Source organism: Clinocottus analis, unplaced genomic scaffold, assembly GCF_023055335.1.
Source record: "Clinocottus analis isolate CAN_PGR_092001 unplaced genomic scaffold, fCliAna1.0.p SCAF_4, whole genome shotgun sequence".
Classification (NCBI taxonomy): domain Eukaryota; kingdom Metazoa; phylum Chordata; class Actinopteri; order Perciformes; family Cottidae; genus Clinocottus; species Clinocottus analis.
Window position 1 is genome coordinate 20,228,079 of NW_027176153.1, and position 12,469 is coordinate 20,240,547.

General features: G+C 41.4%; 3 protein-coding genes across 3 annotated transcripts in view; 2 read left to right on the top strand and 1 right to left on the bottom strand.

Moving 5' to 3' along the window:
• Nucleotides 1–774: 774 nt before the first annotated feature.
• On the top strand, nucleotides 775–3,816 carry lmod3 (leiomodin 3 (fetal)). The gene is made up of 3 exons (XM_068597785.1): nucleotides 775–1,183; nucleotides 1,332–2,930; nucleotides 3,171–3,816. The coding sequence occupies exons 1-3, from the start codon at nucleotides 896–898 to the stop codon at nucleotides 3,216–3,218; spliced, it is 1,935 nt and encodes a 644-aa protein (XP_068453886.1). The 5' UTR covers nucleotides 775–895; the 3' UTR covers nucleotides 3,219–3,816.
• A 353-nt stretch (nucleotides 3,817–4,169) lies between these two features.
• LOC137801120 (PRA1 family protein 3-like) lies at nucleotides 4,170–8,125 on the bottom strand. Its single transcript, XM_068598540.1, has 3 exons — nucleotides 7,859–8,125; nucleotides 7,027–7,244; nucleotides 4,170–5,652 (listed from the first exon to the last, which is right to left on the bottom strand). Exons 1-3 carry the CDS (start codon nucleotides 8,038–8,040, stop codon nucleotides 5,477–5,479), a joined length of 576 nt encoding a protein of 191 aa, XP_068454641.1. The 5' UTR covers nucleotides 8,041–8,125; the 3' UTR covers nucleotides 4,170–5,476.
• Nucleotides 8,126–8,463: 338 nt separating this feature from the next.
• Nucleotides 8,464–12,469, top strand: part of LOC137800445 (NEDD8-activating enzyme E1 catalytic subunit-like) — a 6,880-nt gene continuing 2,874 nt past the window's right edge. The window contains exons 1-10 of the mRNA XM_068597654.1: nucleotides 8,464–8,499; nucleotides 8,603–8,641; nucleotides 9,824–9,947; nucleotides 10,077–10,157; nucleotides 10,267–10,349; nucleotides 11,059–11,139; nucleotides 11,248–11,291; nucleotides 11,367–11,431; nucleotides 11,506–11,661; nucleotides 12,439–12,469. The exon at nucleotides 12,439–12,469 is cut by the window's right edge and continues 72 nt beyond it. Of these exons, the coding sequence (XP_068453755.1) occupies nucleotides 8,480–8,499; nucleotides 8,603–8,641; nucleotides 9,824–9,947; nucleotides 10,077–10,157; nucleotides 10,267–10,349; nucleotides 11,059–11,139; nucleotides 11,248–11,291; nucleotides 11,367–11,431; nucleotides 11,506–11,661; nucleotides 12,439–12,469 (724 nt within the window). The 5' untranslated portion in view covers nucleotides 8,464–8,479. The remainder of the gene's footprint in view (nucleotides 8,500–8,602; nucleotides 8,642–9,823; nucleotides 9,948–10,076; nucleotides 10,158–10,266; nucleotides 10,350–11,058; nucleotides 11,140–11,247; nucleotides 11,292–11,366; nucleotides 11,432–11,505; nucleotides 11,662–12,438) is intronic.

Below are 12,469 nucleotides of genomic sequence, written 5' to 3' on the forward strand. Positions count from 1 at the left end.
GGCTGGCCCGGGAACGCCTCGGGGTCCCCAGAATGAGCTGGAACATGTGAGAGGAAAACCATGGGTGCCCCCGCGACCCGACTAGGGATAAGCGGCTGAAAATGGATGGATGGATGGTTCCGTGATTGAGTTTGAGTACGCCTTAAAAGATTAGTTCAATTTTTGGGTAGTCTGTATCTGCTTTCACACTGGAATAAGATGACAAGATCGATAACACTCTGTCCATTAAAACATGCAGCCGCAGAAGGCAGTTGGTTAGCTTAGCATATAGCAAAAACTATTTAAAGCAGAGGCATCTGGCCTGGCTCTGTCTAAAGTTAAGCACATTTTAATAAAATATCGAACTAAACTTTTTAATTCTTCTTTGGATAGAAAATACATTTCATACATTTTTCATGGTGCCAAAAAGTCTTTGCTCGTTTTGAATCAAACTGTGCCTAGACCAATGATCTAAAAAAAACCTACAACTGTTGGTATCCATTTCCCCGATGACAAGTTACTTCTTAATGACCTCTTCTGACTCAATCCCACGGGTTTGTTGTGCACAGGAGGCTTTGCACACCGTCCACACCCAGCAGCCCACCTGCTGCTGTCAATCCTAAACCCTCCTTTGCTTGAAGCAACTGTCATCCCAAAAGATCCTGATGGCCAGGCCAGCTGGGTTTAGGGGCTTGAAAGAAGAATGTTAGCATGTCTCTCGGCTCATGCTGTATCTTAAATATCTTCCAGGCTGTTCACCGGGTTTAATTTTAGACTCCCCGTGCGGCAGCAGGACCAAACGGTTTGCAGCTGAAGTCAAAGTCAGGGGCTTCTCAGTTTGCTTTGAGTTGTAGACTTGGACAGAAGTTGTCCTGCCTTTTTTGACATCGACAGAAAAGAAAGACGTTAGGCAAACATGTCAAACAGTAACGACCTTGAGGATCTCAATGAGGAGGATATAGACGAGGATGAACTCCTTGCTATGCTTTCACCGGAGGAGCTCAAGGAGCTCCAGAGTGAGATGGACGTTATGATCGCCCCGGATGAGAGGGTACCGGTGGGACAGAGACAAAAGAACCAGACGGAGAAGGCTCCGACTGGGACGTTCGACCACAGAGCCCTGGTTGGTCACCTCCACTGGGAGAAAGAAGCCAACCGTATGCTTGAGGAGGAAAGAGTGCCCGTTACCCTGCTGCCCAGTCAGGTAAGGGGCTAAACCCTCAAATGTTTTGACACAGATCAATTCGGTATAACATTTCTTTAGAAATCGTAACCCTTTACTTGTGGAATGTGCCAGGTAGAGTTTGAAAAAAAGCACAATTCTAGTTTCTTGTTTTTTTTATTCCCATCAGAAAGCTCTGAGGGAGGAAACTGAGATGAAACACGAAGACGCGGCGGAAGAAAATGTGGAATATGAAACGATAGAAGAAGTCATTGAGGAAGAAGCTGTTGATGGTACAGATGGAGAGGAAGTTATAGAGATTATTGAGGAAATTATTGAAGAGGTTGATGAGAGGGATGGAAAGGACAAAGGGGTGGATGTGAAAGATGAGGAAGGGTTGAAGTCACCTGTGAACAAAGACACACATGAATATACTAACAAACGTGTAGATTCTCCAAACACCGACACAGAAAAAGTACCAGAAAACAATATAGATGACGATCAGCCTTTTTCAGACACAAAACACAGCACATCACAAGTTGAAGAGAAAGAGGAAATTAAAACTGCTGACTCTTCGCTTCCCAAAGAGGCCTCAGAGGAGCCAGAGATAAAAGACACCAACGATAAGCTGCCGCAGAAAGAAGAGAGAAAAATCAACAAATTAAATATTCCAAAGTTGTCATTTAATAATATAAAAATGACATCAAGACCCTCGGGAAACGAGACAAACTTGGAGTCGACGCTGGACAAAGTCCGCAACAACAACCCTTCTGTCGGCGAGGTCAACCTCAACAACATCGAAAACATTCCCAAAGAGATGCTGCTGGACTACGTCAACGCCTTGAAGAAGAACAAACACGTGAAGACCTTCAGTATAGCCAACACCGGCGTTGACGAAAACATAGCTTACAACCTGGCCAACATGTTGCGAGAGAATCGCGGCATCACGACTTTGAACATCGAGTCCAACTTCGTGACCGGAAAGGGCATCGTGGCCATCATCCGCTGCCTCCAATTCAACGAGACCCTCACAGAGCTGCGCTTCCACAACCAGAGGCACATGTTGGGTCACCACTCGGAGATGGAGATCTCGCGCCTGCTCAAGGCCAACAACACCCTCCTGAAGTTGGGCTACCATTTCGAGCAACCGGGGCCCAGGATGGTGGTGACCAACCTCTTGACCCGGAACCTGGACCGCCAGAGGCAGCTGAGGAAGGAGGAGCAGAGGCAGCAGCAGGCGAAGGAGCAGAGGGAGCTGATGCAGGTGTACGAGAACAGCCTGAACCTGCCTCCCGGTTTGCTCGAGATGCTCGGCTACGTGCCGCCTCTAGAGCTCCTGCAGGAGTGCGGGCTTGTCCCCCAATCGGTGGAACCGAGGGCCGTACCGCCAATGCAGCAGCAGCAACAGCAGCAGCAGCAGCAGAGAGCAAAGCCAGAGCCTCAGAAGCAGCTCAAACACAAGAGCACTACCAAGGAACCCAGTACCGAACCGGCAACCGCACTGAAGGACGTCCAGCTGAAGAGGACTCCCAAGAAGCGCGACCCTTTCCTGGACCTGGACCCGAGGGACAACAAGGGACCAGAGAGGGCGAGTTTCCAACTGAGGAAGACTCCCAAAGGGAAGGGCGCAGGCAACGGAGCGTTGACAGAGGAAAAGGCAAACCTGTCCGACGTGATTAAGACTTTGAAGCCCGTCCCACGCAGGCGATCGACACCGAAGATTGACCTCACGCCCCGGGATCAGCTCCTCGGGGAGATCAAAAACAGCGGCGTGGCCTATCTGAAATCTGTGAGTATCCAAGAATGTATTCAGTGAGAACAATCAAGTTGGGATCCTGCGCTTAAGGGTACTAACATTTGACGAGTTAGTTTTTTTAATTGAAAACATGGGTTACTTCTGACTTCTAAGCTCTCAAAACACATGAGTATTGCATGCTTGTGATTGCACTAAATGAGCTTGTAAGGTGCTTTTACACTCCTGCAGAAGAAACACAAGTCATCTTTTGGTTCTCTTCTTTTGTTCTTGCAGGTGCCGCTCCCTAAAGTGCTGGAATCAAGTGAAACGAGTCTCCTCTGATAACGCAGCTGCATCTCCAGACTACGTTTAATTATTTTACACCTATTCTCTAGTCCAGGGGCTCTCAACCTTTTTTCAGTGACGTACTCGTACACAGCGATGTGCCATCAGTCTGTTTTAATATGGAATATATACAATGTAGTTGATGAACTTACACTTATATTTTAGTAAATACAATTTATGAAGGATTTTTATTGATGCCCTTTTCAAATATATTTTCAAAAACTTTTACACTCTTATGGGCTTTCACTTATTAAAAATGTGAGAACCACTGCTCTCGTCAACTGTGCAAAATAAGACTGAACTATACTGTAATCTCACGTAAAAATATATTGTCTGTTGTGTTGTTCTCAAACTAAATGCTGTTGTTGGGAAGTCACAACAAAAGGTATGAAAGTTAAGAAGAGCCTAAAATCAATTGAGATTAAAATGTTTGACCTATTTCATCGTTTGCTATTGCAATTCACATATTTCTTCACCTGGTGTGCTCAAAAATGTATTTTTAGTGAAGGTTTGTTTCATTACATGCTTGTTCATTTATTTAGGAGTAAATCTGTTCCACAGGTTTGCATTTTGCTATAAAAAAAATCTTACACTCATTGCCCGAGGATTCTTGGTCTTTCTTTGTTTTCTTTATTAAAATAGAAAAGCTCTTTGATCCCCAGGGAATCATTGCTTTTTTTCCCCCATTTCTCTTAAAGGTGCAGATATGAAAAAAAAGACAAATTAACGAGGGAGTTGAGTCTGAATCATGAAAAATGATGCCATGCGGATAATTAGTCAAACTGAATCAAACGGTGTGCACTCTCCTGGAAAGAATATTAATTTGTTCACTATTCAGCACCGTTATGAATTTATTTAAATTTCTTCTTGGAGCAGCCTACAATTCATTAATTTGTTTCAAAGAAAGATTTAACCCAAGCAACACAAGAGAAACTTTATTGTGTGATTAATTAATGTCTATATATACACTCACACTGGCTGAATGAGGAAATAACTGCAACATAAATTCCATTATCTTTATTTGCTTTATAGAGGACAGCCATGTTTCACTTCCAGTTCTGTGATTCAATCATCACTTTTCAGAAATGGAAAAGTCACAGAATATATAACATAGCATCCATATGACAAACTCTTTGAGCTGCTATTTGTGAAAGTAGCATGCACAAACTGCAGCTAATGTGCAGGAGTGGAGACACAAAAGGAAACAACTGCTGGAGAAACAGTAGAAAATAAACACATTACAGATTACAAATGTTATTATTGTTTTTTTTTTTAACAGGAAACGGGTTTTGATCCCAACAGTCAATGGGAAAATACTAGCATAGGAATCTTTTTAATTTAATTAATATTTTACTCATTGGCAACATTATTAAGGCTAATATCCTGTAGCCCATTGTTTTACATTTTTGCATGCTAAATTATGAAAATAAAGACATCAGAAATAACATGTACATATGACATAATATATTCAAAACAAAAATAAAGCTGCACTTGCCATTCATTTTAAATATTGCATAGCTGTGATCAGAAGGAATACAGTCAGGCCAGCCTGTATGGTCAGGAATATTTAAACTCCACAATTAATAGTCAGGCCATATAACCATTTCTACACAAGACGCCCACTGGTCTCAGATCAGTATTTATAGAGCTCCTGTCGTGAAAAGATGGACGTTATTGCTGTTTAATAAACTGTTTCACTGGGTGTCGGGTAAATTAAACATTCTTCTTTGGCAAAAAACAAAATTAGTAACTCATAACAGCATTAGATAGTGTTTTCGACTTTTGACTTAATTATTATTTTTTAAATAAATACCAAGTCTTCTTGTGGAACAAAGGACGTGGTTTGTTTTGGGAAAATGTTTTGATACAGGAATGACCTTTGGTAACCTTTGGTGCCTACTTTACTACCTTTTAACATCCAATCCACGCTGTGATTGTGCAAATGTTAATAAAATGTTTTACTAGCTATCTGTGAGGAAAGTCACACAAACGTACGAGAGATAAAAGTGAACCAAATGGATAAAAAAAATAATGGGAATGCAAACATCAGTAACTTTAAATTGTATAGCGGGGATAAAAACTCAACATATGGGAGTGTGCTACGGACATTTTATTTCATACTGTGTGACACCGACTTCCCTTGCACTGTTCATTGTGTCATGTTGTTTAATGTTATGCACCTCCTGCCTTGACAAATTCTTTGTATGTGAAAACATACATGGCAATAAATGGTTCCGACATCTTTGACTCCGGCCTCATTTCTTCAGTTTGTTTTCAATGTAATCCCGAACCTTGTTCATTTGCTCCTCCTGTTGATCCAGGAGATCCATGATGACGCCCATGGGGGTCTTCTTCAGCCCGACACCCTCAATATTGTTCTCCAGTCTGTTCTTCATGTTGCGCAGTCTCAGAGAGGCATGGATCAGGATCACTGCAGGAAACAATACGGCAATGTATTTATATCCTGTGACAATTATGACATATGATGATTTTGTCTGGAATACATCCCGGGAAATGAGAAAACAAAATGCGATACTGTTGCAATTCAGACTTGAAAGCAGGTGTAAGGTCTTCTAGTCCCCTGGCCGGCAGATACAGAATGCATGACATCAGCCAGTAAATGTAGTCGTGTCCACATCAACAACCCATAGCAACGCGTCAACACGGGCTGCAGAGGGCAGGCCTCATGAGAGGGCCGATCAAACCGCCTCATCTATCTGCCGCGATGGTAAAGCTGCTACATTTTCTATAACGAGCCGACCCATCAATTATCAGGGACCGGTCCGCTGACTCAAAATGTATTTAGAGAGCCCGAGCGAAATCCCAAACTGTACTTCTGAACCACGGCATACCACGCCCTGTAATGCTGACTGTATTTTGCAATGTGTGTCATGAGTGAACGCATGCTATGGTGTACATGCTGTTCAATCCCGAGAGTGAGTCAGAATGAGAGAGCACTTGGAAAAGCTTGTTCACCCACAGAGAAACCTCAGTTATGCATCCCTGTGTGACTCACTATCCCCTGAACAGTTCATCATACAACATTAGCCAACATGTGTTTGCAATATAGCACACGGATCACAAGCTAAAATTGTATTTAGATTAGGCAAAGGCAATACACTTATAATATATATACATATATATATATATATATACATATACATATATATATATATACATATACATACATATATATATATATACATATACATATATATATATACATATACATATATATATATATATATATATATATATATATATATATATATATTTAAAGAGTATAGCTCATCAATATGTTTTGTCATATCTGTTACATTATAATGTTGTCGTGCTAAATGCAAGCAGCTTATTTGATCACTGAAAATTAGCAGATGTTTTGTATTTTTTGCGTCAAAATCACAGCGTTGAAGAAGATACAGACAAAGAGAAAGAAGTGTGTGTGAGATTCCTCATAAGTCACTAAATCATTTTTTTTGTCCTAGAGCCATGCCCTTAAATTACAACTGGGAGAGTGCGAGAACCCAAAGAAAACAATCAAGAACGACTCACATCTACATGTGTCCAAGTTATATAATGTGATGTACGTGTTTCTCGGGTAGAGGCGAGGTTTTGTTTTAGACGGAACGATGTCAAACTTGAATGTTCGTTATTGATGTTGCAAAAGTAGCTCAACATTATCATGTAATCATTGTGGGATTTTTTTTTTTTTAAAGTCAGACAGTCTCAAAGAATGGGGGACAGTACATGTGGTGTTTTATACGGCACATGGGAAGGAGAGTAAACAGAAAACCCTGCGACTTACGCAGCAATGGGAAGGTGATTCCAAAGATGAAGACCATGACACCGCCACACAGCGACAGCAGAAAGTAACTGGTGGCCATGACCCCGATGATGAACAGAGTGGGGTTTTTCTTTTTGAAGTTCTTGACCATGGCTTGGTTCTCTCCCGCCCACACCGAACCTATGAAGACCAGAGACACCACGGCTCCTCCCAAAAACATGCCAAATGGGTTCAGGAACCTGCACAGTGAAAAAAGGAAAAAAGTGGCATATATTGCACATGTGCTCCAGTGGAAGGCGTCGTTTTAAATAGCACAACCTGGTGGCAATAACAACAATAGCAAAAACCATAGGATGGCAGATTCCTGCAGGAAGGCCTATGCTATACTTTATGGAAAGAAAAAACTACCAAATCAGCTTGACTCATGCACCGAAAAAATCACGAGCAGCTGTCATATGTGACTATAATAGGAACTAGAGATCCGTTTTAGCACCACAGGGTTTTTCAAAAATCCTGGTGAGTAACGTACACTTCAAAAATAAAAAGAGGCCCAGTAAATTACGTTTACAAAATGAAGCATTTGCACACACGTTAAGCAAGCTACAGCGTCGCTCCTGACGGTATACGAAGCTATTTAGAAAGAACATGTGTTAGTAGCGTGACTACTAAAGGCCTAGAAAGCGAGCGTTACAAGTCTATAAACGTGAGAGGCAGCCAGCTGTTGGCGCAACAATAGCACACGTCACATATATAGCTCGTGTGGTCATGTCGGGTGTGGACTCGCGGTATGCGGGCTAATTAAACACCGAGCCACGGATGCTAGCTTAACCCCCGTTAGCATAATGGGACTCACCCGACGATGAGGAAAACCACCACGGCCACGGCGAAGTAATTCGTCTGGTAGTACAGCAAGTTACTGATCACTCTGTTGTTCCACTTTGCTAAATCCCCGAACTCAGGTTTGGAAAACCGGTCCACTCCGGGGTAGAAATCATCCCACGGTCTGAGAGGCGCGAGCTCCATCTTGGCTGCCATGTCGTCAACGTGTGGCGAAGTGGCGCACGAACACAAACACAGCCGCACACGCTGCGTAATATTTTGACAGGCCCAGCTGATCGCTGTGTGAGCCCGGAGGAGGCGGGAGGAGGGTCAAACGACAAGCCGTGCTCTCGCTCAAGATCTCGCGAGAGTTGGATTCTCGAAGAAGCGTCTTTGAGAGTTTGACAGTTGCGTTCAAGAATGCGCAAAAATGCAAGTTGATGTGTCTAGCACGTTTTAACAGCAAGGCGATTCAAAGTGCTTCACATAAAAATAATTAAAATCATCAAAACATAATGCAGAAGAAAACAATATTTAAAAACAACTAAGAATATTTATAAAACATTAAAAAAAAGCCGAGAGTCAGAGCAGCTGGGCGCAGCTCTGACTCTCGGCAATAAAACAGACACAATCGGGGAAATGGGACCGTGAAAGTATGGCGGATGCCGAAGAGCCGTAAGTCTCAATGGATGAAAAATATGATTTAATCGTCGTTAAAACCGTCTCATTTCACCGCTGACACGGCATGCTTGAACGTTGTTTTACTTTCTTCCTCCAGGGAGAAGAAAAGACGGCGAATAGAGGACGTGACCGAGAAGTTAGTGACGAATGCTAAATAAAGGTCTCTAACTGGCAGCAGGTTTGCGTTGCTCTCTGAGCAGCGACTGCTGGACCAGGAGACACGACGAAGAAACTTAATGACCCAGTTCGCTCTTCGTACCATTTCCTCCGTTGACACAATGTATCCATTCACAGCATCAAACATAACGCAAAAGACCCCGCACTGCACTGCACCATTCCTGCATCCTCTATGCGAGACACATCCGGAATAAACTAGCACATTGCAGCTGTTAACGTTACCAATTCTACACTAACGTGTCCTACTAATCCTGAACAGGGTTTGAGCATGTTTGTGTGTTCAAACTTGAAGAACGACAACCAAGGAAACTCGAAAAAGTCGTTAATGCATTCTAATATAGTCCGAGATACTCATGCATGAGATGCACACTAATATCCCACAATGCAATGTACAAGGAAAACATAGAGTAACTAATTACAGAGGAAAACATAAAGTTTATTAGACCTTGGCATTTCATATGAGCAATTAGATGTTGGTATGAAACACTAGACTACCCATTGATTTGTTGTATTCAAGCTGCTAAAACAGTATACTGTAAAGATATTACTGTCAAGTATTTAGTACATTCTCTATACAATCACTCTGGAATAGTGGCCTGGCACTCGTTTGCTGATGATGAAGTCCAGAAAAGTCAGAAAACTAAAAAGAAATGTTGTATTATTATTGTTATTATTTGTTATTTTATTATTTCCTACATAGGTAATATTATTGTGGCTTCTTTAATCCTGACTAACAGGTTGGGAATCACTCGTCGGAGATTTTGACAACTCTGCTGCGTAATCTCAAGAGATTAGTAAAGAAATTAGAGTAAATAAAATGTTCCAATCCATGTGATGTTGAACTCATGACAAATTTAGAGTGTTTGCAGGTTGCTGTGTTTTCATAAATCAGTGCTCAATCGCAGTTTAGTTGCTGTAGCTTATTTTTATTGAACTTATTTTCATCTGTGTTTACATATTTATTAATCCCAATGACTGTTATTAACCCACATACGTGTTGCATTGCCTTCTTCACACATCTTTCAGGAAACAAACAAAAAAAAGAATATAATGTGGGCTACATTGCATTAAATAGAGGGAGAAAGGCACTACTTTAAGTCATAGTACTAGTTCAGTATGTCATGGTGTGTTTCGGTTCCAGAATGGCTGTAGATGGTGGACACAGGGACGGTGGTTGCGACTGGGACGGCCGGTGGAATCATGTGACGAAGTTTTTGGAGCGACCTGGCCCGTTCACCCATCCTGACTTTGAGCCGAGCACTGAGGTAACTTAGCAATACTTTAATGGAAACAGAGACCGAAACGGCGGTAACACTTGTGGCTTCACACTGTCTAGTGATGGAGATATTCCAAAAATCACAGTATTTACTAATGCGGTGTTTCTTTCATCTTAGTCTCTACAGTTTCTGTTGGAGACGTGCAAGATTCTGGTCATCGGCGCAGGAGGGCTTGGATGTGAACTCCTCAAAAATCTGGTATGAAAATAGCATTCATCTGTGTTGAATTTATGTACGACTGAAGTGTGAGCTGAGCAAACACAAACTCTGTTTGGATAAGTTCTTACACAGGCGTGTTGTGCTTTAGGCCCTGTCTGGGTTTCGCCTCATCCATGTGGTTGACATGGACACCATTGATCTGTCCAACCTCAACAGGCAGTTTCTTTTCAGGTTGGTTCCCCCTCTATTGTTTTCCTCCTCCTTGTAGTTTTCACACTATTTCAACATTTGAAAACTCTGGAACCAATTTTGGCTCCAGACCTCCTTTTCCCTTGTGTTTGAGTGTTTTCCTTGTGTTTGAGTTGTCGTAGGAACCCCAAAATTAATTCTAATACTTGTGTTTATTGAATGTATAATTGAATCTGCAAAAAAAAAATCACTTTTAAAAGATATTTTGATTGTAACTATCAACATCCAGCATGATATGAGCCAGATTCCCCAAAAATGCCTCCTGGAGCGGTCAATAAGACACCTTTTTAGAAAGATTAGGACCTAAATAATCGTAATCTGCAACAACAATCACAATAACACAAAGCCTTGGCCTGTTAGGAAGAAGTTTCAGTTAAAAAACTGTGTTAAAAAAATAGAACAATTACGTATTTTATGCAAAAAGATTGTCTGAATGGGGCATGCTGGGACTTAAAATTGGCTTGAGAGGATTTTTGCACACTGTTTCCAAAGAAAATGCTGTTTGTGGTGAAAAATATATATTTAAAAACATCTTAAGAAATAAATCCAACAACATTCTTATAGTATTCCTGTTAATTATGTACGTAATGCTTATCAAAGAACATAGTGGGGATGTAATAGTCTGATAACACTCAGTTCCAGGTGCAGCATCTCATACATCCTATAATAATTGCTACATGCATTCACTCAGGCCCAAAGATGTTGGACGACCAAAGGCAGACGTGGCGGCCGACTTCATCAATGGTCGCATCCCAGGATGTAAAGTGGTACCGTATCCTTTACGGCAACATTTTTTACAGCTGAAAAACAACTCTGCTCTAGTTTACAGTATAAAAAAATATCATGACCCTGATTTTTATTCCTTATTAATATCATGCAGTCACTTTAAAAAGATCCAAGACTTTGATGATTCTTTCTACAGGCGTAAGTGTTTTTCTTACAAGATCCATGCGTCTGTGGAGCTCCTCAAAGGTTTTAAATGCTCATTTCTCTTTGCAGAGTTCCACATCATCGTCTGTGGATTGGACTCCATCATTGCCAGACGCTGGATGAACGGGATGCTGGTAGGAGAAACGTGTGCCGTTGCACATGAGGAGGGCAATGTGTGGGGAGTTCTGATTTACTTGGCTTTCTCTAGATATCCCTCTTGAGCTATGAAGACGGAGTCCTGGACCCTAGCTCCATCATCCCGCTCATCGACGGAGGAACGGAGGGCTTCAAAGGAAACGCCCGCGTCATTCTCCCGGGCATGACGGCGTGCATCGACTGCACACTGGAGCTGTACCCGCCACAGGTACATCTTCTAGTTTCATCCTAAAAGATTCATACAGAGCAGTTCTTCTGTCATTAATGGATGACTGATATGACAGAATAGTTAATTAACCTATTTACTTCTCACATCTGTTGTTCGGCGGTTCTTTTGGGAGGGAGAAAGCTCCGGCGTGCTCATAAGTAGATGTTTCGCATTTCCATCTGCACCAACAGCTCTTTGCTTGGTGAAAAAAAAAAAGATTGCGTCATAAACATGAGGGGTAATTATGGAAGCCCATTTCCACCTCAAAAAATAAATAAAAAGTCATAATTTTTATCTCATAATGTAGACTTTTTATCTCATAATTTTGTCTTTATTGTCTCATAATTATGAGTTTTTTTCTCATAATTTTGACTTTATTATCTCATAATGACTTTTGATCACATAATTTTGACTTTGTATCTCATGATTATTAATTTGTATCTCATAATTTAGACTTCATTATCTCATGCTTCTGACTTTTTATCTCATAATCTTGACTTGTTTATTTGTTTTTGTGGCGTAAATGGGCTTCCATAGTTAATATCAACCAGAATGAGCAGAAAAGAAACGACAACAGAACATTTTGGGGCAAAAAGCAGCACAGCAGTTACGTTATCTGCATCACAGATCCCAGCAAAACACAGGAAAGCAATTATGAAAATATAATGAAGTAAAAATGTCATGGACAAACCTGTTCATACATGGCTTCAAGCTTTTATTTGATAGGTTTGCCATTATAGAGGTCCGCACGCTTGACCCTAATTTTACTACCCACAGATTAATTTCCCCATGTGCACCATCGCGTCAA

Bases quoted from the DNA above. Each gene is read 5' to 3' on its own strand.
- lmod3 (XM_068597785.1), top strand. From the start codon at position 896: ATGTCAAACAGTAACGACCTTGAGGATCTCAATGAGGAGGATATAGAC. The intron at 1,184-1,331 runs GTAAGGGGCTAA...TATTCCCATCAG, and splicing joins TTACCCTGCTGCCCAGTCAG to AAAGCTCTGAGGGAGGAAAC. The intron at 2,931-3,170 runs GTGAGTATCCAA...TTGTTCTTGCAG, and splicing joins GCGTGGCCTATCTGAAATCT to GTGCCGCTCCCTAAAGTGCT.
- LOC137801120 (XM_068598540.1), bottom strand. From the start codon at position 8,040: ATGGCAGCCAAGATGGAGCTCGCGCCTCTCAGACCGTGGGATGATTTC. The intron at 7,245-7,858 runs GTGAGTCCCATT...TTCACTGTGCAG, and splicing joins GTGGTTTTCCTCATCGTCGG to GTTCCTGAACCCATTTGGCA. The intron at 5,653-7,026 runs GTAAGTCGCAGG...TGTTTCCTGCAG, and splicing joins AATCACCTTCCCATTGCTGC to TGATCCTGATCCATGCCTCT.